This window comes from Mustela lutreola, chromosome 3 (assembly GCF_030435805.1).
Source record: "Mustela lutreola isolate mMusLut2 chromosome 3, mMusLut2.pri, whole genome shotgun sequence".
NCBI classification, from domain to species: domain Eukaryota; kingdom Metazoa; phylum Chordata; class Mammalia; order Carnivora; family Mustelidae; genus Mustela; species Mustela lutreola.
The window spans coordinates 170485652-170509922 of record NC_081292.1 but is presented as its reverse complement, the minus strand read 5'-3'; the positions used below and the strand labels follow the sequence as shown (position 1 = coordinate 170509922).

The window sequence follows — 24271 nt, the reverse complement described above, 5'->3', positions numbered from 1 at the left end:
ATATTTACCTTTTTAAAACATTTGATTTCTAAGAATTATTGTTATATTAGGAATATAAATTTCTCATTGGTCCTATTTTTCCTAGTTTGTCATTTGCTTTCAACATAGGTTTTTCAAATCTTCAACCTGATTTGGGCATGTTTTTCAGAGATGTAGCCTTGACTCTTAGTGTTGCTGGTCTTAGTAGGTGGGTGGACTTCTCTTGTCTGTGGTGAGCCCTGGGCCCGGGGATGATGCGGAGAGGCAGCCCATCTGAACCCGGCCTGTGCAGGTGGACTGCTCCGCTCAGGCACATACTGCCCCCTAGTGGTGAAGGTGGACTAGTACACTTGGGTCCGGGATTATTTACAAAGTTCTTTATCAGGAGTCAGGAAGCCAGGGAGGCCAGTCATCTCCTTACATCCATTCGGCTGAGTTCACTGAGCATCCATCTCCTTTGGCTTCTCTGTGGCACTTGGTCCTGGTCACTCCCCCAGTTGCCTGGCTTCCCTGAGATCCCACCCTCACCCTTTCTCTGTTTCTCTTTCTCCTGGCTGCCCTCTGGCCTGCCTCCTTGCCTCAGAGTGCCTTAGGCCTGGCATTTTCAGCACAGAGCCTACTGCTCAGCCCTACCCAGCCTGCATTTCTTTCCCAGAGTCTGAAAATACCGTCCACCAGACATCTAAGCCAGCAATCCGACAGTCATTCTGGATTCTTCCCTCGCCCTCCCTCATGTTGTAGTTAATCACTGGCATTACACTCCAGTGTCTAGGCCACTTCCTGTGTGCTGCTGAGTACACCTCACCTGACCCTGGGCCTCTGTCCATCTAGGCCTTTGTCCATCTGCTCCTCACTCAGGGCCTTCCCCACGGGCAGTTTTGCACACTCACCCTCATTCATTCTAACTGAGTGTTCTTTGGTGGCTTCTTGGCTTTCAGATAAAGTTCAGACTTAACACAGTTTATTGGAGCTCCTGGTGTGGCTCCTTCATCTCTGTTACTCTGACTTCCTCACTCCTGATGGGGCAGGTGGGTCTCCTCTCCACCTGGAACACCACTGTGTCTTCAGCTTGAAGCCTGCTCCTTTTCTTTAAGGCTCTGGCACCTGGTACTCCCTGCATGGTGCTGGGCCTCCTTGTCCTTGCAGAGGACCAACTGTGCTTCCACACACTGCATGTGGAGCTGGAGACTGCGTTCTTGGGCATCCAGCATATAGGGAGCTCTCTGAGCCCAAACTGGCCCGATGAGAGTTCCAGCTGGAGGGCCAGGCCTGAGCAGTGCACACTGTCACTTTGGGGAGGGTCAGGTGGAAGGCTGGAGGCCGATGCGGGGGGTAGTGCTCAGGTTTGGTGACTAGACTGTTGATATCCTGGCCCCTCTTTTTTGTTTTTGTTTTTGTTTTTTTTTTTAAAGAAACATATAATGTATTTTTAGCCCCAGGGGTACAGGTATGTGAATCACCAGGTTTACACACTTCACAGCACTCAACATAGCACGTACCCTCACCAATGTCCATAACCCCACCACCCTCTCCCTACCCCTCTCCCCCTGCCACCCTCAGTTTGTTTTGTGACATTAAGAGTCTCTTATGGTTTGTCTCCCTCCCGATCCCATCTTGTTTCTTTTATTCTTTTCCTACCTTCCCAACCCCCCACATTGCATCTCCACTTCCTCATATCAGGGAGATCGTATGTTAATTGTCTTTCTCTGATTGACTTATTTTGCTAAGCATAATACCCTCTAGTTCCATCCACGTCATCGCAAATGGCAAGATTTCATTTCTTTTATGCTGGTCCCTGTTTTTGCTAGGACTTAGAAGCCAGGAGTGAAATGACACTGGTGGTGTTTTTGGAAGCTGATCCTGGCATTAGTGAGTAAGATGTAGTGGATGGAAAGGTAGTGGGGGAGCTCAGAGAACGATTCTCTATAAAGAAAGGGACAGGATTGTGGCCAGAGCAGTGAAAATGGGAAGGAAAGGAGTTTCGAAAATTTGTATCAGAGAGATCATAGAGGATTAAGTGTCAAGATGAGAAATGGGTGTGGGAGAGGGTGGCTCAGATGGTTCTGTAATCTCTCAGCTTAGAAGACCCTCGGTGGTCTCCTGTGGGCTCTGCCTAGATTATGGGAGCCCACCCATCTTAGAGGAGAATCTCACTGAACTTAGCTGCCTGTGTAGGTAATGAGGGTGTTTAATGCCGTGTCTTCCCCTCTGTGTCCTGCCAGTGTCAGCTGGGAGTGTTGCCCCTTGGCACAGGGAACGACCTGGCTCGAGTGTTAGGCTGGGGCTCAGCCTGTGACGACGACACCCAGCTCCCGCAGATCTTGGAAAAGCTGGAACGAGCCAGCACCAAGATGCTGGACCGGTGAGTGGTGGGTGTTCTTGTGCCACACAAGGCAGGTCACCTTGACCAGGTGTTCTCAGACTGGACTCCCCAGAGAATGTAGAAATTTCTACCCGTTTGTAGAAATTGGACCTGAATGAGAATGATTGAATCAGTGTTTGCACCTGAAACTAATATGAACACTGGACGAGAATGACACTTCGGTAAGAAACATGGAAGAATCAGATCTGGGATGTAAATCCCTGCCCTGTCACTGAGAGTTGCATGAACTTGAGTATTTTACTCAGTCTTGCTGTGTAGAAGAAGAAAATCCCAGCTACCTTGCGGGGTGTTGAGAGATGGAGAGTTAATTTATTTGGTAAATTCAGCTAGAGTTTGTTGAAAAAAAAATTATACCTGATTAGGAATTCTTTTATTCTGACAGTTTCTAACTTTTCATCAGGTTATGCAGAAGGTAAAAGCAACCAGAATAGGTGAGGAACCGGGCCCTTGTGCTCGGGTATGGGGAGGCCTTGGGGTGTTGGAGAGGGCGGCTCTGCCCCTTGTGGACACTGTGAGCAGAGTCGGCCTTATCACAAGGCAGGGCAATCCTGTTTCCCCATGTTCTGTTCCCAGAAGAATCTGAGTTCTGGGTAATTGTCCTGGGTAAGTTTAAAAATACTTTGGCATCCTTTTTGAGTGAGCTACTTTTAGTTCTGAGCTAGAAGTAGGAAATCCTACTAAGCACATGCCTGTGGGAAATTGGTCTCACTGAAAATGCTTCATGGTCTTGGGAAGGATCCTGCAGTTGCGATTGACAGTGTGATTTTGAGCGCACACTGGCTGCCCTGCTGTGTCTTCTCTCTTTAAGGGAGGTGTCTGTGCCTTTGGAGCCTGTGAAATGCTCACACCTGGGGAGCTGGCTACTCGCCGGGTCGGGGGAGGGTGTTGGGGAGGTTCAGCATTCTGCAGGAGGGGAACCCTTCTCTTGTGGAAGCAGGTGTTCCTTCCTGGGATCCCCTTCCCCTCCTTCAGGAGGGCTGTATGCCTTACTGGTTGTGACGCTTGTTCTCAGTTATGGGCTGCAGAGTGGAGAAAGGGCTTCCGGATAAAGTCAGAGTGTTAGCTTCCCAGGGGCTGGGCTGACCTGCTGACGGCTGCCTCCCTGTGTGCAGGTGGAGTGTCATGGCTTATGAGACCAAACTCCCGCGGCAGGCCTCCTCTTCCATGGGCACCGAAGACTTCAGTGAGGGCTCTGAGGTATTTGCTGTCGCCCCCACCGGGCATCATCTTACCAGCCCACTTACCAGTTCGGGCCTCGTCCCCCACCCTCCGGTGATGAGCCTCTCTTTAAATGTCCAGCCTGAGGTTAGACCTGCAGAGGTATGGGCTCAGCCCCAGGTGGTACCGGAGCTGAGTGAATTCCGACTACCTTGTGGGCTTTGGGGTCATCTGGGGGGCTTCCTGGGATTACTCCAGCATTTGGGGTCCCTTTTGATGACTTAGGACTTCTGCTCTCATAGCATACATTCCCGAGACTGTTCCTGTGTGCCCATCGTCCCCACCAGGCCCCAGGCTCCCTCTCTGGACCCACCTTCTCTAGACCCCCCCCCCCCCCCACTTCGTCTTGCTGCCCTTGTGGTCAGCCTGTGCTAGTTCAGGGTTCAGCTCTTCTCTTCATTTTGTGGGACTTAATGGTCCCCTCAGGGCCTAGATTTTGCCCAGACCAGTGCAGCACTGGGCACATAGCCGTGCTCCTCCCCCTGGGCAGGCTGGCTGCTGGCTGAGTGGAGAGAATGCTCTGCCAAGGGCTGTCTCTCCATTGGGAGGGTCAAGGACAGTGGGCTAGGGTAGCGGTCTGCAAACGATGACCTCCCCGCTCCAGTCTGCCCATGCCTGCTCGGACCTGTCCAATGAGCAAAGAATGGCTTGTACATTTTGAGGAAGAATATAGACTGTAAAGTCTGAAATATTTACTGTCTGTCTGGCTTTGGGCTTGAGCCTCAAATGTTTGTCACATGGTAACCCCCATTAGCAGGCGGAGGTGAGTGGTGATGGGGTCCTTTACACTGAGAGGAGAGGGGCCAGGGCCAAGTCCTGACCAGAAAGAGAAATGTGTTGTCCACTGGGAATGGAGCCTTAGTTAAGGAGGCCTGCCTGTCGGCCTCGCTGTCGTGAGGCCCCAGGATCAAAGATTGCAACTCCCAGTGCGGACTGGGGATGTGTAGTCAGACTAAAGCGGCGCAAGCTCTCTGCGCTTTTGCTCCACGTGGTCTTTTTTGTTAAAATCTGTCTGTTCCCAGCTTGAGGAAGCTTTGAAATCTTTCAGCCACACTAGCAAATCTCAGGTTGGCGCGTGAAGGAAGCGGATGCCCCAGGCTAGCTGGGGATGAGGGTGAGTATGCTGTGAGCTTCTGGTCATGCCTCCCTGTCTTGGGGTAACTGTAGGTGCAACAAATTCTCTTCTATGAAGACTCGGTCGCGGCCCATCTTTCTAAAATCCTGACGTCCGACCAGCACTCGGTGGTGATCTCCTCGGCTAAGTGAGTGCCCGGCAGCCTTGGGGGAGCCAGGGGTCAACCTCACAGGGCGCCCGGTTCCCAGGCAGAACTTTCCCTGGAAGTGTCTTTTCACGTTTCCTCCCACAGAGTGCTCTGTGAGACAGTGAAGGATTTCGTGGCTCGGGTGGGAAAGGCCTACGAGAAGACCACCGAGAGCTCGGAGGAGTCAGAGGTCATGGCCAAGAAGGTTTGTCCCTGTGCCCCTGGGCAGGAGGGTGTGGGACAGAGAAACACTCTGCCCCATTCCATTTATTTTCCACTAGTGCTCTGTCCTGAAAGAGAAGCTGGACTCTCTCCTCAAGACCCTGGATGATGAGTCCCAGGCCTCTTCCTCCCTGCCCACCCCGCCCCCCACCATTGCAGAGGAGGTTGAAGATGGAGATGGGGCGGGCAGCGGCTGTGGCTCCACAGGGGACCGCTCGGTGGGGTCGGCATGCCCTGCCCGGCCACAGATATTCCGTCCTCGGGAACAGCTCATGCTCAGAGCCAACAGTCTGAAGAAAGCCATCCGTCAGATCATAGAACACACGGAAAAAGGTAGTGATGAATTAGCTTTCTTTAGTAAGCACTAGAACTCTGTTTTCCCCCAAACAGGATGATAAGCAGGAATCCACCATGTAGGTCACAGCCAGACCCCCCAAGGTAACTTGCAGCCTGTGTGGTGGCAGCACCTCGTATCCGAGAGCGTGCTGGGGAGCATTCTCTATTTTCACCACACTTGTATCTGATGGAAGGACCAGAGGGAGCAGAAAGTAGAGGGCAGAGCAGGACGGTGCCCCCAGGGGGGAAGATGTAACCGGGTCCTTGGGTGGGGGACCCATCCCTGGTAGGGGCCTGGCCTGCGCTAATTGTCGGCCCTTGGGTGCAGCTTGGCAGAAGCAGGCAGTAGCAGCAGATGTGGAGGGAGCCTCTCCAAGGGGAGGTGGGGCTGCCCCTGGGGTGGGAAGTGTTCTGAGAAGAGCCTCACACTTGGAGTGGAGGAGCTCTGAGGAGTCCCTAAGGCAGCGGGGAGGCCTGGGAGAGGTGGGCTTGGCCCTGGGTGGTGGGTGAGGCTGTCAGCTGAGGTCTGGAGAGAGGGGCTGGCACAGGGCACTGCTGTGTCGAAGAGTGGGAGGCCAGGTTAGTGCGAGGTGGTCAGAGCAGTGGGGGGCTCTGAGGGGTTCCAGGCTGGGTCAGCCGCTGTATCCCAGGTACTTGGGACCTGGTGGCCAGGCTGCTGACTCTCCATGATGAGCCTGGGGACAGTGGGTAGGCAGACCATGTTGGATTAAAGACTGTGCCAGCTGGTTGCTCCCTTTTTCTAGACTTGGTTTCTAAGCTTTGAAGGGAACACTGCAGGTGCAGGGTGACCTGTGGACTTCTTGCATCCAGGCTCCCTTGCACTGTGTTGTCCTCAGTCGGTGTGCTCAGAAACCCTCAGAAACCATTTCACCACACTCCCATTCACCCCAGACCCTTCCCAGCAGACTGTCCTCCTTGTCCTTCAATGAGAAGCATGGGTTGTGACCCACCCCCCCAACTCCCACTGCTGTGTGTGCACCAGCCCTGTTCCTGGCTGACGGTTGGTGGAGGCCCGGTGTGCCTTCATTCTGCTCGCCTTCTCCACATCTTCCAGCCTCTTGGCTCTCCCCCTTTTCCCAGCGTGGCCACACGGATGCCCAGTGCCTGGCGTTCTTGCAGATCTGGGAGAACAGGGGACAGGGTGGCTGCTTTGGGCTGTGAGCCTTCAGCTGAGAGGAAGTCTGAAGAGAGCTCATGGAGGCGAGGAGGGGAGCCCGTGTTGCGCAGGAGCTCTGCGGCCCTGCGCCGTCCAAGTGCTCTGCCGTCGCGTGCTCAACTGTGGGTATTCTTTCCTTGCACAGCTGTTGACGAGCAGAACGCCCAGACCCAGGAACAGGAGGGGTTTGCTTTAGGTCTCTCCGAGTCAGAGGAGAAAAAAGACCTGAAGTCAGATGACAGAGTGTGTCCCACCGAGAGCTGCGGGGTTGCAAAGGGCAGGAGCCTCCGCAAAGGTACCAGTCAGTCCTGGTGACCCCGTTGCTGTGGTTGAGCCCCTGCCACAGTTGGAAAGTTTTAGGTGCCTTCTCATAGTCACTTGGCAGTGTAAAGTCATGAACACACAGCCTGTTTCCATGCAGCACTTCCCTTGTCTGGGGAGGGCCCAGCAGGACCCCCGTCGGAAGGAGTATGCTTTCCTCAGAACCTGCCCATACACCCCAGACCCAGGCTTAGGCCTGTGGGTCCTCCTGGTGCACCAGAGATCCCAGCCTGGGGCAGGCACCCCTGGCTGCAGCCAGCCAGACACTGTGCGCTGTGCAAGTTACTCCAGACCAGGCTGCCTGGCATTTTGGCCAGGGTACCTCCTAGCCCTATGGGGTGTTTGCCAGGGGACCCTTATTCCTCCCAGAGCAGCCCCGCAGCCCAGGCTGTTGCTGTGGAGAGGTACTGCCTTCCCCACTATGTGTAGCCCCCTCCCTCGGTGCCTGTACACCTGCGGGGAGGTGTCTGCCTAAGCATTTTACTCAGTGGTTGTTACTGCTCTGAGCTCCGCACTGCCCATACACGGATGCCCACAACCCAGACTGTGACCCGGAGTCAGCCGGGCCTCCCCATCCCAGTCTTGGCAGCACCTCTGTCACCCTCCAGATGGCACCCAGACCCACTTACCTCTTGGGTCCCTTCCCATTTCCCATCCTCTCTCTTGGGCCGCTTGATTTGTCTTATACACTCTGCCAGGGGCTGACCAGGGACTGACCAGGGGCTGATGACCTTCCCACTCCCCCCAGCCCTTAGGACGGTTGTTTCTCTAATGACTTCTCCCAGTGCTCCAGTGATGTTCTATTTTGGATGGTTTTATGGCTTTCTGTTCTGTTTTTGTAGTGTCCAAATCTCCATGTGAGAAGCTGATAAGCAAAGGAAGTTTGTCACTGGGCAGTTCTGCCTCTCTTCCTCCCCAGTCAGGAAACCGGGATGGCCTGCCAGCCCTGAACACCAAGATCCTGTTCTCGAGTGAGTGTCCCCTGCAGGCTGGCTGTGTGTGTCTGTGGGCCGGTGCAGGTGGGGCGCTAACCTGCCAGCTGGCAAGGTCAAGGCATTTTGCTTTGCCTGGCACTGAGTGGGGGAATGAATGAAACCAGGGCCTTGTCCTTCAAGAGTTTATATATAGGTCTGTGGGAAATATAGATTGGGTTTCAGAGTTATGTCATGGCATGTACAGTACCTTTATTTATCATAAAGGACAGCCAGCATTCAAATTGCTGCCAGAGGCCTTGGGAAGATGTCATCAAGGGGGTGATACTTGAGCTGGGTCCTCAAGGATGACTAGGAGTTATCCTGAGTGAAAAGGGTGGAGTGGGTAGGGTGTGATGGGGAGCCAGTCGAGTCATCCTGTCATTTCTAGCATGATTGTAGGAGGCACTACTGGCCACCAGGGGAGTATGCCTCTGACTCTGCTTTCATTTTGCCCAGGTTAGGGTCAAGGTAATCTTCCCTCCAGAGGGACTGTGGCTGTACTCTGTGTCTGCAGAAGGAAGGATTAGCACAGGGGGTTGAGGTTGCTGATAAGAGGCCCCTGACCAACTTCCTGAGGCCTCCTGGGCCCGGCAGAGTGCACGCTACACCCCATCTGCTCCCATAAGTGATTTGGTAATTTCTAGGTGAATCTCAACTGAACAGAGAGAAAATTCCAGAAGTCCATGGGAGATGAGGCTAGCAAGATATATTTGGTTAATCAGAGGCATAATTTTCACCAGAAGGGGTTAATTGGCAGAATGTTTAAAATCAGAGCTTCATTTCTGCCTTAATGTTTATGAGTTAAAATTTGTAAATTGGAGCAGGTTCCTTGGGGGTTCTGGACACTCGGGGTGTTCCCTACTGTACAATTGAACGTTTAGGGTTACTTTTACTGAGAGGTTATTTCAGGGGAGCTTCTCACGTGTAATGAGAACTGTCTTTGTAAACTCTTCTTTACCATGTCTCCAGGTGGTGGTTACTGCCACCCGGTGTGTTTCATTTTGCTCTGTGAATAGTGATTTATAATGGTGATTTTTGACCTGAAATACTTAATTGTCAAAATTTGGATCTGTTTATACGTCATTTAGAAATAATTTAATTGCAGCAATGTTTTGAAGAATATGTGTTTCTTAGTCTGGAGGACACGGGTTTCTCTTAATTCAGTGAATCTTGACTTACTCTCTTCCCGTTTCCTCCTTACAGATGTGCGGGCTGGGATGTCTGGTTCCTTGCCTGGAAGTTCTGTCATCAGTCGCTTATTAATTAATGCTGATCCCTTTAACTCGGAACCAGAAAACCTGTGAGTATGGTGGTAAACCAGGCGAGCATGTTGTTAAAGGAATGTTGGAGTGCAGAAAACAGATTTGGAATTGGCTGCAGGAATTCACGTACAGTTGACTAGGTGATCCTTTTCCAGCTTCCTTAGCTGATAAGGAAAACTCGGAAATTGTGAATCCTCAGCTGAGTGTCTGGTTGGAAACTTCCTGTGAAGGGTGTAGCCTATCCTGGCTCATCCCAGCTTCCCGCACGGGTCCTGCCTTAGTTGTTTCTGAACATCCCCCGGGGTCTGAGGTTTCAGCAGGTTCAGAAGCTTCTGCTGGGAGCTGACTTGGCCCTTGGTCTTCATTTGCTCCCCAGTCCCCCAGCTGGCCCTGCATTGGCGCTTTGTCCTGACACCCTTCCTTTCCCCGCTCTCCCCTGTTGGTGCTGCAGGGGCCTAGGTTCTGGGGCCAAATCTAGGAGATACTGTCCTGGGTTTGGGATTGCAGGGAGGAAGGCTCCAGGGCTGCCCTGTGGGCTGGTGTCGTGTCCTTTGCCCTGCTGCTCAGGCACTGAGGACTCTGACGTGGCAGTTCTGGAGACACATGTATTTGAAAACGTGGTTTTCTAGGTTTTCCCTTTTGCTGGCTGATAGCAAGGTCTGGACGGTGTGGCTGGTGGCAATGGGTTGAATGTGTCTGGTGTGGTGAAGGGTGACAGGAATGTGAAGCTTTGCACTGGCTCGGGTGCTTCTGGAGAGTGGAGCCCGACGTGTGCTTAGCGGCCTTGGTTCAGATACCTGCTGCCTGATGCTGGCCTCGTCCCAGACCTGACACTGCTGTGTGCCTGCCCCTTACCCCGACATCCTGCTCTGGTCCTCACCCTCCCCAACACCTTTCCTCAGTAAGGCCAGAGCTCAGCATTCCGTGAGCGGTACCCACACGGCCTCCAAAGCTAGATTCTTCATTTGTTCCCTTTGCCTGAGATCACTGAAGTGCCACATCTGGCAGCTTAGGCATCTGTGTCTTTTCCTCTTGCTCTCTTCATGTAGAGCGAGTCTCACCTGGAGAGAGAGGCCGCTCTCATCCCTCCATGTGGGGTGGCACGTCAGGGCCTGGCTCAGGGGCCCCCAGACTTGTCATTCTGCCTTTGCCTGTAGTGGCTTCCGGGGCCTGGCTGCCTCCCACTTCCCAGGTCCCTGTGTCCAGTTTCTCCATTCTCCTTCCCTTGTCCCCATGCTGTTTTTCGGAATCTGATCCCTCCCTTTTCCTAGGACCCATAAATACTGGTCAGCATGTGGTCTTTTGCTCAGAAAACAGTTCTGTCCAGAGCTTTGCTCTCACTAAGCTGTCAGGCACTTGGATTAGATGTGTCATAAAAACACATCCATGGGGTGATTGCTTCTCAAAGCAGACTTCAGACGCATGTGAATCTTAAACGTGGTGGTGTTCTGACCCCCCAGGTATTCCCTGGGGAGTTTGTGGGGGAACGGCCAGCAGGCCTGCTAGGCATGTACTTTTCTCCTTGCTGTTTTCTCTGGGTGGAGGCTCTATGCTGCTCTGGAAGGAGAGGAGGGTCCCTGGAGCCCTTTTGTGACCCCTGCAGTCACGACGATTGCATGGGGAGGACGGAGGCTGGGAAGCTGGAGTGAATTGAGTCTTGTCAGTGGCAGACACAGAGAAGGGAGGTGTTGCCATGGGTGCTGGGATAGATGTTTTTGCATTTGCAGATGGCTTTGATTGGGCATAGGGATGTTTGAGGCATGTTCTGAGACCCACAGTTGAAGCCGTGGGAGTATATGGCTGTAGTACTGTCGGGCTTCACACTGCTGCTGGGGGTGTGAGACAGCGTGGCTGCTCCGGGAAACGGTCTAGCAGTACCCCAAAGCCCAGTTTCCACGTGGCCCAGAGTGCCACTCCCAGGGCCACACATGAGAGGAGGGAGGCCGTGTCCACACCAGTGTGTGTATCGGTGCTCACGCATCCCCAGTGGAGTGCTGGCCAGCTGTCAGGAGGGATGAGGCCCTGAGCACGGTTGAGCCCTGAAAACGTTATGCTCCGTGAAAGGAGCCAGATGCAGAGGGCTGTGCACTGTGGCTTCTACTTCCGTGAAACTTGCAGAGTAGGCACAGCCTGGAGACAGAAAGCAGATTTGTGCTTGCCAGGGCTGGGGAGGGTTTGGGGGCCGATGGCTAAGGAGGAGGGCAGCTTGCTTCTGGGGTGATGAGATATCCTAAAATGGATGATGACTTCATCGAGGAGGTTAAGTATCACCGAGTCCTATGTTCTAAACGGGTACGTCGGGTGGCCTGAGAGTTCCAGGTCAGTACAGCTGCTCCTGAAGAGCAAGGCGTGAGTTTCGCCCTCAGGGAGAAATGCTTGGAGGTCGGGAGGCTGCCAAGTGACCCGGGATGGTTCTCACTGATCGGAAACCCCCATTGCAGAGAGTATTACACAGAGAAGTGCGTCATGAACAATTACTTTGGCATTGGCCTGGATGCGAAGATCTCCCTGGACTTCAACAACAAGCGTGATGAGCACCCGGAGAAGTGCAGGTAGGCGGCGGTGTGTGTGCACACCTGCCCTTTGCATCGTCCTCACTTCTTCCTCCCGGGAGTGAGCTGACTTCTGGAGTCAGCGAGATAGAGGGTGTGCAGAGTGCAAAGGCAGAAGGCATATGTAAAGCCCGAGTGCCTTGTTGTCCGAAATGGAGGTGCTTTTACGAGGTGTGGGTAGAACCAGGTCAGAGTCCAGGAGGCTGGCCTGGAGGAGGTTTCCACCCCTCGGGCTTGGTATGGTGGGGCAGTTCCACATGGGAAAGTGAGTGACTGAGTCAGTCAGAGGGTCCAAGTCTCCGGACAGTTGTAAGTTCATGGTGATGCTATAAAGGGGCAGGTGGACACACCTCAGAACTTGATCTGGTGATCACCCAAGTCGTGTGTAATTGCAGATTTCTCGGAAAACAGAATCGAGCGTAAGAATTCAGGAAAACTTTGAGCTCTGGGGCTTGTGAGGTAGAGGAGACTGTCTCCGAGGCCCCAGGGACATCTCTGTTTTACAGCTCATGGTGGTGAGCCCGAATCATTCAAAAGTTCTAGTTAGTTAAAAAATAGCTGAAAAGGGCATTACAATGCACATAATTTAACAGAGTAAAATAAGTGAACAGAGTCATGCATCATGCAGTTTTAGAACCGTGGGACCCTGATAGGATACTCCCTAAGTTTGTAGCAAGAGCTTTGAAAAGGTCTAAGAGGAATTCAATTTCTAGGAGTCTATCCTAGAGAAGGAACTGGAAATGTTTGCAAAGAGGTGTGTGCAAAGGGATGACTGCCACATGATTTACAGAGCCCTGGAGTGGGAAGTGGCTGGGTTCCAGCAACCATGGGGAGTGGGAAGTGGCTGGGTTCCAGAAACCATGGGGAGTGGGAAGTGGCTGGGTTCCTACGTTGGTGGGAAGGTGCCCCGCTGGGGTCAGTCCTGCCTCGAGACACAGGCTTCGGTGCCAAGTGAACAGAGTTGGTCAGAAGACTGTAGACCGGCTCTTTCACCTGTAAGCCAAATACCTTGAGTAGACTGAGGAAGTGCACTGAAGTTTGTCATCATCAGTATATACAGATGTGGGGATTACGAAGATTATTTGCTGCTTTGTGCTTTTCTGCACTTCCGAAATTTTCTGTGATAAGGATACTTTTTAGCTAGAAAGAAATCATCATTATTATTATTATTATTATTTTTTTTTGTGTGAGGTTCTGTAATGTCTGTAAGTTACTTTTTTGGGAGTATTTTTCAGCACAATTTTCCATCAGCAGATGTATTTCTTTATGCATATCTCACACATAAAGAGGAACTGTCCTCCCTCCCCTCGAGGTGTCTGTGCTGCATCTGACCGGCGTGTGATCAGCCGCTCGCGGCAGCGACTGTAGCTCCCTGTGGAGAGATTTGCGATCCTGTCATTCTTTGCTTTCCACCTGCAGGAGTCGGACCAAGAACATGATGTGGTATGGAGTTCTTGGAACCAAAGAGTTGCTGCACAGAACCTATAAGAACCTAGAGCAGAAGGTCCTCCTAGAGGTGAGCTGGAGGGTCTTCTGCAGCTTCAGGTGCTTGGGCCCGTCTGGTCTCCTCTTAGCCTTTCTCCAGCCTGGGTGGGGACTCCCTTTGCCCTTTTGGTACCTCAGTGAGAGCTCAGCTGTGGCTGTGGCCTCCTCAGCCCGGTGTGGGGTAAGGGTGGGGGAAGGGGAGGATTGTTAGTGAAGAAGGACCAGGTTGATGCTGTGCATCTTTCTTTTTTTCCCTTTTCCGGCATTTCTGCTGTGCAGTGTGATGGGCGACCCATCCCACTCCCTAGCCTCCAGGGGATTGCTGTCCTCAACATTCCCAGCTATGCCGGAGGGACCAACTTCTGGGGGGGCACCAAGGAAGATGATGTACGTACTGGGGTCCTGGGTGGCGTGGCCCCAGGTGGGTGTGGGTAATTCCTTCAAGGAGCATCCACCACTTCAGGCCTTGATGGAGTACTCCACCTCTTAGGGGGGCTCTGTTAGTGGTGCAGAGGTATGGATGGATCTCCTCCCCTGTGCTGTCAGTCGGGGTACAGTGGAGAACAAGACAGACAGCTACCCCTGTCCATGAGAAGAGAAGCTGAACAGGAAAGATGTGGTCAGGGTATAGGTGTGATGCAGAAGCCAGGCCTGACTCCAATTTGGGGCAGTCTGGGAAGGCTTCTCAGAGGAGGGGACATCTACACTGAGACCTGAAGGAAGACAGAGTTGGCTGGGTCAGGTGAGGGGAGATGTGGAGTGGGGAGGCTGTTCTAGGGAGTTGCTGGAACAGTGTTCCAGCTCATTCCGGCTCATTGGTGGGATAGGATGTGGCTCGGAGAAGGTCCCTTGACGGTGTGCAGTGAGTGGAATGCAGACAGGTTTGGGCCCATGTTTGGGCCCCAGGTTTTGCTATCCAGGGAAACTATGCTAAGACCTGTGGGAGGCACTAATGGCCTCTAACCAGGGGCGTGGTGTCCTTCCTACATAAGAGCTAACAGAAATCATGAACGTGAACTACACCCTGGAGATGCTCTGGTAGCTGTTGAAAGGACTGGTCATGTGTTACCTCGGTCCTCATAAGAACACACCAGGGTTAGCCCTGGTTCACAGATGATGGGGCCAAGGACAAGAGAAGTTAAGTGACTTGCTTGAGGTCACACTGCTAGTCAGTGGAAACTCAGAGATTTGATTCCCAGCAGCTGGTCCTAGAAACCCCCTCAGTAATGCATTTGCTCCACAGCTGCCTCTCAGTTAGGACGCACACTTCCTGGTAGTACCCTCTCTATAACCAGAGCAGCGGCCTGGAGAGGGAGCACAGAGGGGTGTGCAGGGAAGTTTGGAGCAGAGGTCCGCTCTTAACACTGGTCCTTGCAGACTTTTGCAGCTCCGTCATTCGATGATAAGATCCTCGAGGTGGTTGCTGTGTTTGGTAGCATGCAGATGGCCGTCTCTCGTGTCATTAAACTGCAGCATCATCGCATCGCCCAGGTACCAGCCATGGTCTTGCAAGTGGGAGGGACCTGGGAGGCAGTCTGGCCTGGACATGTTTGGAGAGACAGGGCCTGAGCCAGAACCAGGCTCTTGCCTCAGTGCTCTCCTTGCACAGAGCCCAGAAAAATGGGCAGTTTTCCAGGACCACCCACGGCCCTGCCTCCTGGCCCAGAGCCCTTCCTCACCTGCTGTATTTGACAGTTAAATGACACTCTTTCAGAATTGGGGCCTACTGAATCCTGCTTGAGCTCCCTGCCCTGGCTTTCTCTGTGGGTGCACTATACCTTCTGTCCCCTTCTGTTGAGGTGGGATGAGATGAGACAGGCCCGACCGAACTCGGCCCGAGCCTGCGGCTTTCAGCAGCCACATTCTGAGTTTGGGAACAGAGGCCAAGCAGTGAGCAGTGGAGAAAGCATGGTCTTCCTGCTGCTCTAAGGCCCAGGAGGAGAGGGGAGATCAGAAGGAACTCCCCTAGTACTTACTTTTGGTGATGGGTAGAGGAGGGCAGTGCTCTTATGCACAAGGAAGTGGGGAGTTTGATAACCTAGCCCACCCAAACCCCACGCAGTGACTTTCTAGTCCTTCTGGCCTCATTCTGCCCCCATGTAGGGTAGGGTGTTTGAATTTTATGATTTTAACTCTTGGGCATTATTTTTTGTTGAAAAGAGAAACAGTGAGTCATTAACCACTTGTTGGGAGGGCTTTACCCTGTTCTGGGAGTGTTTCCCATGTGCACAGGGCCCTGTGGCTCTTGCTGGGCATGAGTCCCACCCTGGGCCTGGTGCTCGTGCCTGACCACTGAGGTCTCCTCAGTGCGGTCTCAGATGCAGTGCTGGGTGAGGGGGTGGTGGGGGTGGGACAGACCCGGGTTCTTCATGAGCTGTGCCCCAGCTGGGGATGCTCTCCAGCAGTGGTCGGCAGTGGGCGTGGTGTCCCCCCAGACATCAGCTAATGGGTGCAGGGGCACATGGGACAGGAAGGCTCCTGCAGTGCTGGGATACAGCCTCTTAGCTCCTTGGTTCCACGCGGTGCACGAGTAACGCCTGTGGTGTTTGTTCAGTGTCGCACGGTGAAGATTTCCATCCTGGGGGACGAGGGCGTGCCTGTGCAGGTGGACGGAGAGGCCTGGATCCAGCCTCCAGGATACATTCGGATTATCCACAAGAACCGGGCACAGACACTCACCAGAGATAGGGTAAGAAAGGCTGCCTGTGGGAAACGGGAGAGAACACACTGGTCCCAGGGCTCACCTGCGCACACGTGTGTGCCTTCTCAAAGAAGACCTGAGTTTCTAGTGTTTTGTTCTAGGAATTTACTTTTGTTAGACACAGAGTTTAAGGGAACAGGGGTATAATTTCCAGGATTACTTCCCCTTCTTGGTGTGAAACCGAACTCTATCTCTCCTTTTCTGGCTGTTGTCCAGTGACTGTCCCAGCAGTGTTTGCTGTTGGGCACCTGCTTGCCTCTCGAGAGAGCAGTGCATGGTGTGATGGTGCGTCCTTCGCCCTAGGCATTTGAGAACACCCTTAAGTCCTGGGAAGACAAGCAGAAGTGTGAACTTCCTCGCCCTCCGTCGTTCTCTCTGCACCCGGAGATCCTGTCCGAGGAAGAGGCCACCCAGATGGACCAGTTCGGGCAGGCGGCAGGAGCCCTCATCCACAGGTGGGCCCTCGCCTTCCCTGTGCGGTCAGCCTGCAGCTGGAGCCTCTGGGTCCCTGAATGTCCTCGGGGCTGCACGGTCACTGCTAGGGTGCAGGCGTGGCGTCCCTCCTCTGGGGCCCATGTGCCAGTCTGCCTACTTCATCAGGGCCCAGCTGGGGTTTCTGTGGGCCCTGGGCTTTGGTTCGTTTCTGCTCACTGAGTTGCAGAGATTGCTCGGAGTTCATGTAGCTGGACGCTTAAAATCCACTGGTGTTTTCACTGTCTCGGTTTCTTCAGAATAGTCCTGTTATTGCCTCTTTTACTTCATCCCAGAGAGCAGGTTTGTTACCAAAAAACAAACCCTGTAGTTATTAGGAAAAAAACAAAAACCACCAGTACCCAAAGGCATTTCCTTCTCTTAATCTGCTTTTGAGAAGTGGCTCCTGGAGCCACTGGGGACGACCTTCCGCACGGTGGTCTCCCTCTGCCACTGTTCATTCTCCCCACCTGCCTGGGTGCTGGCTGCCATTGGACCTCACTCTGAAAGGGTCGTTCAGCCTGGTGACCTGTGCCCTCTCAGTTGCCAGATCCCTTGACCTTCTTCGGCTGCTGTCTGGTTCTGGTTTTCAACTGTATTTCCCTTCCCTGGTCGCCCCCTGAGGTCTCACGCTGGCCTGGTGCTCCTTGACTTTGCCTCTGTGCTGCTCTGAGGCTTCCTCCTCCTCTCCCCCTGCCGGGAGCACTGCTGCCCTGTGGGCTCTAGGCTCTGTGTGCCCTTCTGGGCGATTCTTCTGTCCTTTCCCCTGGCATCACGCTCTCAGTCTGTGGGTTGGTAGCTCTCTCGGGATTCCTGTAGGCACTTCTGGTTCCATGCCTCCTTCTGGGTACCCACCCTCGAAAGCATGTCCTGTGCTGTGTCCTCTGTCTCAAGTAGCTGGCACCACTTCTTGCCTCCCCTGCCCCTGTGACCAGATCAGTATCCCGGCTTGATGACTTCACTTTTTACATTCTTTCTCAGTTCCTTGCTATATAACAGGCTTCTGCTTTTCTTCTCGCTCATTCTTGTCCCCTCAGAGTCTGTGCCACCCCCATGGGTGGGGACCTGCCATCTCATTGTCTTGTTTAAAGTCCGGCAGCTTGGGACGCCTGGGTGGCTCAGTTGGTTAAGCGGCTGCCTTCGACTTGGGTCATGATCCCAGCGTCTTGGGATCGAGTCCCACATTGGGCTCCTTGCTTGGCAGGGAAGCCTGCTTCTCCCTCTGTCTCTGCCTGCCATTCTGCCTGCCTGTGCTCACTCTCTCTTTCACTCCCTCTCACAAATAAATAAATGAAATCTTTGAAAAAAAAAAAAATAAAGTCTGGCAGCTGCTCCTAGTTTTCCCCAGGGTAGGACAAGTGGTTCCCCACCCTCCTTCCCTGACTTATGAGCTCCCTCTGTCCCTGGTGCTCTTGCTATGTCCAACCCTGTCACCGCCCCCTATTTGTGTGGGTCCCTCAGGCCAGGGGCTGCTGCCTGGGGCCATGTCCTGGAGTCTCAGCCTTTTGAACCAGGATCATCCTCATAGAGAAGGGTCCTCTCATCCTCATTTATAGAGCAGGGAGGCAAAGTCCCCTTTCAGGAACAATCAGCTGTCTCCACACAACAGGCCTGCAAACCATGCTTCCTGTCAGCTTGCCATTTTACAGGCTGTGAGTCTAATTTTGGGTATTTTCCTCCCTGGTTGAGTTTCTGGAGAAACTTGGAGTTTGGTATCCCATTTCCCCTCTAAGACCTGCTCTGTTCCCTGTTGGCTGGGCTGTGTCTGTGTTGGCCCTCTGGGCTGGACCGGGCCTGTGTCTGAGCGAGGTGACATGATAGGCTGCCCCTTCATCTGGTCTGATGAGTGCTATGTTTCTTTCCCTCTAGTATCCGGGAGATCGCTCAGTCCCATCAAGACATGGAGCGGGAACTTGCCCACGCCGTCAATGCCAGCTCCAAGTCCATGGACCGAGTGTATGGCAAGCCCAGAACCACAGAGGTGCCTGTGCTTCTCAGGTTTTGCTCCTCTGGAGTCCTGTAGCCCGTGGGCCTTCTACATGGGTGTCCTTCTGATTCCTCTCAGGGGCTGAACTGCGGCTTTGTCCTGGAGATGGTGAACAACATTCAAGCCCTGTGCAGGGAGACAGCACTGCTTCTGGCCGGGAGGGTGGCCCTGGTAAGCCGAGGGGCTGGCTCCCCATTGGGCATGCTCTAGTGCCCACTGTGCAGGCGGCAGCAGGTTTCAGCCTGGATCTCCTGGTCTTACGAATTCTAGACTCAGTGTGGGAAAGGGCCTTGGAGGTCATCTGATCTGGCCATGTGGTTGGTTCTCCAACCCTCTGGCCATGGCTCAACCACATCATCACTAGCATGTTAGACTCCTGTGGACAGAACCACCTTTGTGGCTGTATGCAGAATTCTGCCTTAGAAATCTGCAGGCGTGGAGCCGTCTGCCTGTGACCAGGGAGGCAGACTCTGTTCTCAGAAATGCTGTGCTGTTGCCGTTCCTCACTTGGCCCTGCCAACCTGGCTGAAGAGTCAGCCCTGGGGAAGCATGTAGGTTGGGTTTCACTGAATTGCAGAAGCTAAAATAGGGAAGACCCGAAGGATGGCCTAGCCAACATTCTTGTTTAAAAAGATGAGTATGTGGAGGTCTAGGAGGTAGAGTAACTTGCTGAAGATCACACATCTAGAACCACCCCAAAAGTCTAGTTTCCATGTCTTCTATTGTTCATTTCACAGTAATCTGCTCTTCTGAGTGTGATGGCTGCTCCTTCGCTGCCTCATAGCACTTCCTGCACTCTGGCGCAGGTCTGGTCCTGTCTTCTTTCTAACATAGGGCTCCCAAGGTAAACCCAAGTAGGTCAAGTGTCAGTGCTGCTATTTTAGTTTTCAGACAAGCTTGTTTTTTCCCAGTATTTATGAAAGGCGAGTTTTAGTTCCATCACCCGATTCTTCTTAGAAGGGGAAGTTCTGAATCTGGCCCCTTAGCCAGTGCTGTTTCATTTAGTTTCCTTAAGAATTCTTATAAGAACTGTCCGAGAACCATCACTTTCCTTGGAGCAGACTATGTGCCTGCATGGGGGCTTTGCTGTGGCCCCAGCTCCTCACTGCTAATGACCAGCTCTGTTTGTCTTTCCTTCCTGCCTGGAGCAGCAGTTGGACCCCCCTCAGAAAGAGCGGCTTGGAGCTGCTCTCACAGAGATGGACCAGCAGCTCAGGAAGCTGGCGGACACCCCCTGGCTGTGCCAGTCCGTGGAACCTGGTGATGAAGAGGTATGTGGGTCACAGGCCTTCAGCTTCAGCGCCTCTGGGTGCAGTGGCTCTCCCTTCTGTACCTGTAATTACTGTGATCTGTGTAGCTTTGAGCTTAAGATGGTGTCCATCTTGCAGCCCCTGATAGGGCTTCTCAAGACTTCTCTATTAAAACACGTTAGAGGTATGGAAAGCCTGGCAGGTAGGAAGGAGTTGGGAGTTAGTACTGAGCACAATCCTTGATGACTGGGCACTTACCGCCGTCAGAAACAGAATGGCAGGGCTGGCCTTCAGATAGAAGGCGGAGGCTAGCCCCGTTGTTTGTCCCTGGTGTGAAGACACATGGAAAAATGGCAGCTTCTTGAGTTTGTTGTCGACAGGGACACAGAGTTGGTCGACAAGGGACAGTCACACTTTTCTTTTGCATGTGTTTAGAGACTTCAGCATGTGTACTCCCTATCGCCAGGATAGATAGAACCCTGGGCATGCTGCACCCTGGCTTGCCTCCTGCAGCCAGTGAATAATAGGTAGGAAGAGTCCAGGAGACTCTGGATAGTTGTTTTGTTGTATAGTCAGTTTTGTGGGCAGATCTTGTTAAATGTGTACTGTAGATTTTCTTTTTTATCAGTGGTGGAACAGAAGTGGGCCAGGAGAAAAGTTCTTCCTAGGGTAGGGTACTACAGTCTTGCAAGAGAAAGAACTGTTAGACATTACACATCTGGCACCCCACTGCCAATTTTGTTTGTTAGAACCTGTTGGTAGCAGTAAGGAGAGGTAGAGAGGAAGGCTACAATAGTCTATCCCGTTCTTCCCTGAAAATGGAGGCATTTGTTGACAAATGCAACCTTGCATGGAAAACTGACTCTGAGGCCTTCCAATGAAACAGCAAAACTCAGTAACTTAACGTGTGAGGATATTTTGGTTTAAAAGGACTGGCTGAGCTCCTCAAACTTAGTTAAATTATTAGCTGTAAATACAAAATTTTCATGTGAGAAAAAATTACTAAAATAATAATATATAGAATATTTAATAGATATAGCAGTAACAGCTCAGGATTTCCAGATTAAGTTACAAAAGCCTGTGAAGTGGACAGTAGGTGGGGAGGCTGGGAAGAAGACATGGACAGAAGAATGAAGGCACAGTAAGGTGGAAGGTTTAAAAAAAGGGTTCTTGACTTTGATAATTAGGGAAATGCAAAGTTAGTAGTATCTTTAAAAACTTAAAGGTAGGGGTTCCTGGGTGGCTTGGTTGGTTAAGCGACTGCCTTTGGCTCAGGTTATGATCCCAGGGCCCTGAGATCGAGCCCCTCATCAGGCTCCCTGCTCAGTGGAAAGCCTGGTTCTCCCATGCCTGCCATCCCCTCTGCTTGTGCTTGCTGTCTTTCTCTTGCTCTCTCTGTGTCAAATAAATAAATAAAATCTTAAAAAAACAAAAAACAAATCAAAACAAAAAGTTAAAGGTAGTTTCTAGTAGAATTGAAAAGATTTTTGTTTTTCCAAATCAGTTTTTCAGAACCAAAAACAACATATAATCTACACTATAAAAGAAAATAAGAGTCTTTAAAAAAAAAAAAAAGAGAGGTAGGCAAACCGTAACAGACTTTTAACTACAGAGAACAAACTGAGAGATGATGGAGGGAGGTGGGCAGGTAATGAGCTAGATGGGTGATAGGAATGAAGAAGGGCACTAGTTGTAGTGAGCCCTGGGTGTTATATGTAGTAAGCGATGAATCACTAAATTCTACTCCTGAAACCAATGTTGCACGATATGTTAACTAACTAGAATTTAAAGAGAAATAGAAGAAAACAAAAAGAAAGAAGAAGGGACTAGTAAAAATTGTTTTTCCAAATCAGTTTTTCAGAACCAAAAACAACATATAATCTACACTATAAAAGAAAATAAGAGTCTTTAAAAAAAAAAAAAGAGAGGTAAACCATAACAGACTTTTAACTACAGAGAACAAACTGAGAGATGATGGAGGGAGGTGGGCAGGTAATGAGCTAGATGGGTGATAGGAATGAAGAAGGGCACTAGTTGTAGTGAGCCCTGGGTGTTATATGTAGTAAGTGATGAATCACTAAATTCTACTCCTGAAACCAATGTTGCACGATATGTTAACTAACTAGAATTTAAAGAGAAACAGAAGAAAACAAAAAGAAAGAAGGGACTAGTAAAAATTGTTTTTCCAAATCAGTTTTTCAGAACCAAAAACAACATATAATCTACACTATAAAAGAAAATAAGAGTCTTTAAAAAAAAAAAAAAGAGAGGTAGGCAAACCGTAACAGACTTTTAACTACAGAGAACAAACTGAGAGATGATGGAGGGAGGTGGGCAGGTAATGAGCTAGATGGGTGATAGGAATGAAGAAGGGCACTAGTTGTAGTGAGCCCTGGGTGTTATATGTAGTAAGCGATGAATCACTAAATTCTACTCCTGAAACCAATGTTGCACGATATGTTAACTAACTAGAATTTAAAGAGAAACAGAAGAAAACAAAAAGAAAGAAGAAGGGACTAGTAAAAATTGTTTTTCCAAATCAGTTTTTCAGAACCAAAAACAACATATAATCTACACTATAAAAGAAAATAAGAGTCTTTAAAAAAAAAAAAAGAGAGGTAAACCATAACAGACTTTTAACTACAGAGAACAAACTGAGAGATGATGGAGGGAGGTGGGCAGGTAATGAGCTAGATGGGTGATAGGAATGAAGAAGGGCACTAGTTGTAGTGAGCCCTGGGTGTTATATGTAGTAAGTGATGAATCACTAAATTCTACTCCTGAAACCAATGTTGCACGATATGTTAACTAACTAGAATTTAAAGAGAAACAGAAGAAAACAAAAAGAAAGAAGAAGGGACTAGTAAAAATGTAGCTAACAGCATACAAGTAAGATAACAAAATGACATAGCTTCCCCTCCTAAAAGCAAATTATTATAAGATTGTGTTAAAAAGGAAACCTAAACATATACCAATCTCAGGAGTCCAGTTTTCTCTCTCCATCCTCAGTAAAAACTTATGACACAGGAAGATTAAAACAATTTTAAGGAAACACAAAAGAACTGAAGTAAATTTTAATATAAAAATATAATTGTAATACATGATTAAAACATCACTTTATATTGGTAAAATATAATTTTATAGTTGTAAGATTTATTTTTGTCTTTTTGGTCTATCAGTTACTCTGATCATGAACTCTGATCATGAATGTAGAGATCTCAATTTACATTTGTGGTTTTATTTTTGCTTTCTGTGTTTTGAGGATATGTTATTAGGTGCATATAGGTTTTGTTTTTATGTAAAGATACTCTAATTCTATAGTAATTTCTTTTTAAGTTTGCTTGTTTGGTATTTTCATTTTCATACTTTTACTTTCAAGCTTTATTTGGAGGATTTCTTTCATAAATAGCATGTTGTCAAATTGAGGTTTTATCCAGTTGGGTACCATGCATTTTAACTGAGGAGTTCAGTCTATTTATATTCGTTGTGATTACTGATCTATTTATCTGTATATTTTGCCATATTTTGTGCTTTGTATTCTACTTTTTTTTAATTTCTTCATTTTGATTGGTAAGTCTCTCCTTTCTCCCACACAATTCTCTTTGTACTCTCTAGTATTTTGGAAATGCAAGCTCTCTATTCTTTTAATGACTATCCCCCAATTTTAATTTCAATTAACATAGAATCTGTGAAGGAAAGACTTCCTGAAATGAAAGTGACAGAAACCAAATTATGGTGTGAACCATTACTATCAGTCCATGAATAATGAAATAAACTATCATAGCATGCAAACAAAAGAAAATTGACAAAATTATGTATGTGTGTGTATTATGTTTCTCCATTGAGAGAATTTTATATTCTGTAAAGATGGACTTTGTTTTTTTTCCCTCTTGCCCATAGGACAGTTTCAGAATTGGATCATGTTGTAGATAAGCACTACTGACAGTGGATAACTCTTTGTTATTATAGAAATTAAGGGAAGAGTTTAGAAACTTTTAAACAATTAACAGAAAAATTTTATTTCTGTTGAAAATAATAAAAAATTGAGGCTTATACTTTGGATGTCCCTTCTTGGTTTCATTTTTTTAGTGATTTATTTTACTGCATTTTGCTAAAGTATCAGTCCACTATGGAATGGAAATTATTAAAGTTGGTTCCTTTCCAGGAGTGGTTTGAGCAGCACAGTGCTGGGCCACAGGACACCTCAGACACCAACTCAAAATAGAAATGCCAGCTGTCAGGTGTAGGCCGTGGGCTCCCATGCCCTGCCCAGGGTGGGTAGATTCCTCCTGCATGCAGATTGCCTCTGAAGACAGAGGGAGGGCTAGAACGTTCCTCAGTCCATGGACAGTGTAGCAGCTGCTGCAGTGGGAGACTCGCAGCCTGGTGCCTGGTTGCAGGATGACCACAGTAAACTTGGGTTGTTTGGGACTTGCAGGTGTTAGTACTGAATGTGTCTGTTTCAGGAATTGTGGTTCCAGAGCTTTAAGCCTAAAAATATTTTCAAAACAAGTAGCATCAAATGTAGAGCCACTGCTGAAACAAACCAGTGCAAGTCCCTCCTGGATGTCTGACCTCATGAGTCCTTCAAGCCATGTCAGTGGTTGCCCTGGTCTCTAAAGCTCCTAGCTGTGGACTGGTGAGACAGTGCAAGGTGACAGGTGGGAAGTTGTACAGATGGTGCACGGGCA

General features: G+C 50.2%; 1 protein-coding gene across 6 annotated transcripts in view; it reads left to right on the top strand.

Moving 5' to 3' along the window:
* Positions 1 to 24271, top strand: part of DGKD (diacylglycerol kinase delta) — a 113398-nt gene that overhangs the window by 81983 nt on the left and 7144 nt on the right. For 5 of the 6 annotated variants that reach the window (XM_059167676.1, XM_059167674.1, XM_059167678.1 and 2 more), the window contains 17 exons: positions 2202 to 2341; positions 3475 to 3559; positions 4748 to 4842; positions 4948 to 5047; positions 5124 to 5397; positions 6723 to 6878; positions 7741 to 7869; positions 9076 to 9172; positions 11576 to 11686; positions 13106 to 13202; positions 13451 to 13558; positions 14549 to 14662; positions 15726 to 15860; positions 16176 to 16327; positions 18213 to 18324; positions 18409 to 18501; positions 19482 to 19601. In XM_059167676.1, coding sequence (XP_059023659.1) covers positions 2202 to 2341; positions 3475 to 3559; positions 4748 to 4842; positions 4948 to 5047; positions 5124 to 5397; positions 6723 to 6878; positions 7741 to 7869; positions 9076 to 9172; positions 11576 to 11686; positions 13106 to 13202; positions 13451 to 13558; positions 14549 to 14662; positions 15726 to 15860; positions 16176 to 16327; positions 18213 to 18324; positions 18409 to 18501; positions 19482 to 19601 — 2118 coding nt within the window. The remainder of the gene's footprint in view (positions 1 to 2201; positions 2342 to 3474; positions 3560 to 4747; positions 4843 to 4947; positions 5048 to 5123; positions 5398 to 6722; positions 6879 to 7740; positions 7870 to 9075; positions 9173 to 11575; positions 11687 to 13105; positions 13203 to 13450; positions 13559 to 14548; positions 14663 to 15725; positions 15861 to 16175; positions 16328 to 18212; positions 18325 to 18408; positions 18502 to 19481; positions 19602 to 24271) is intronic. The other variant, XM_059167675.1, reaches the window with a different exon arrangement.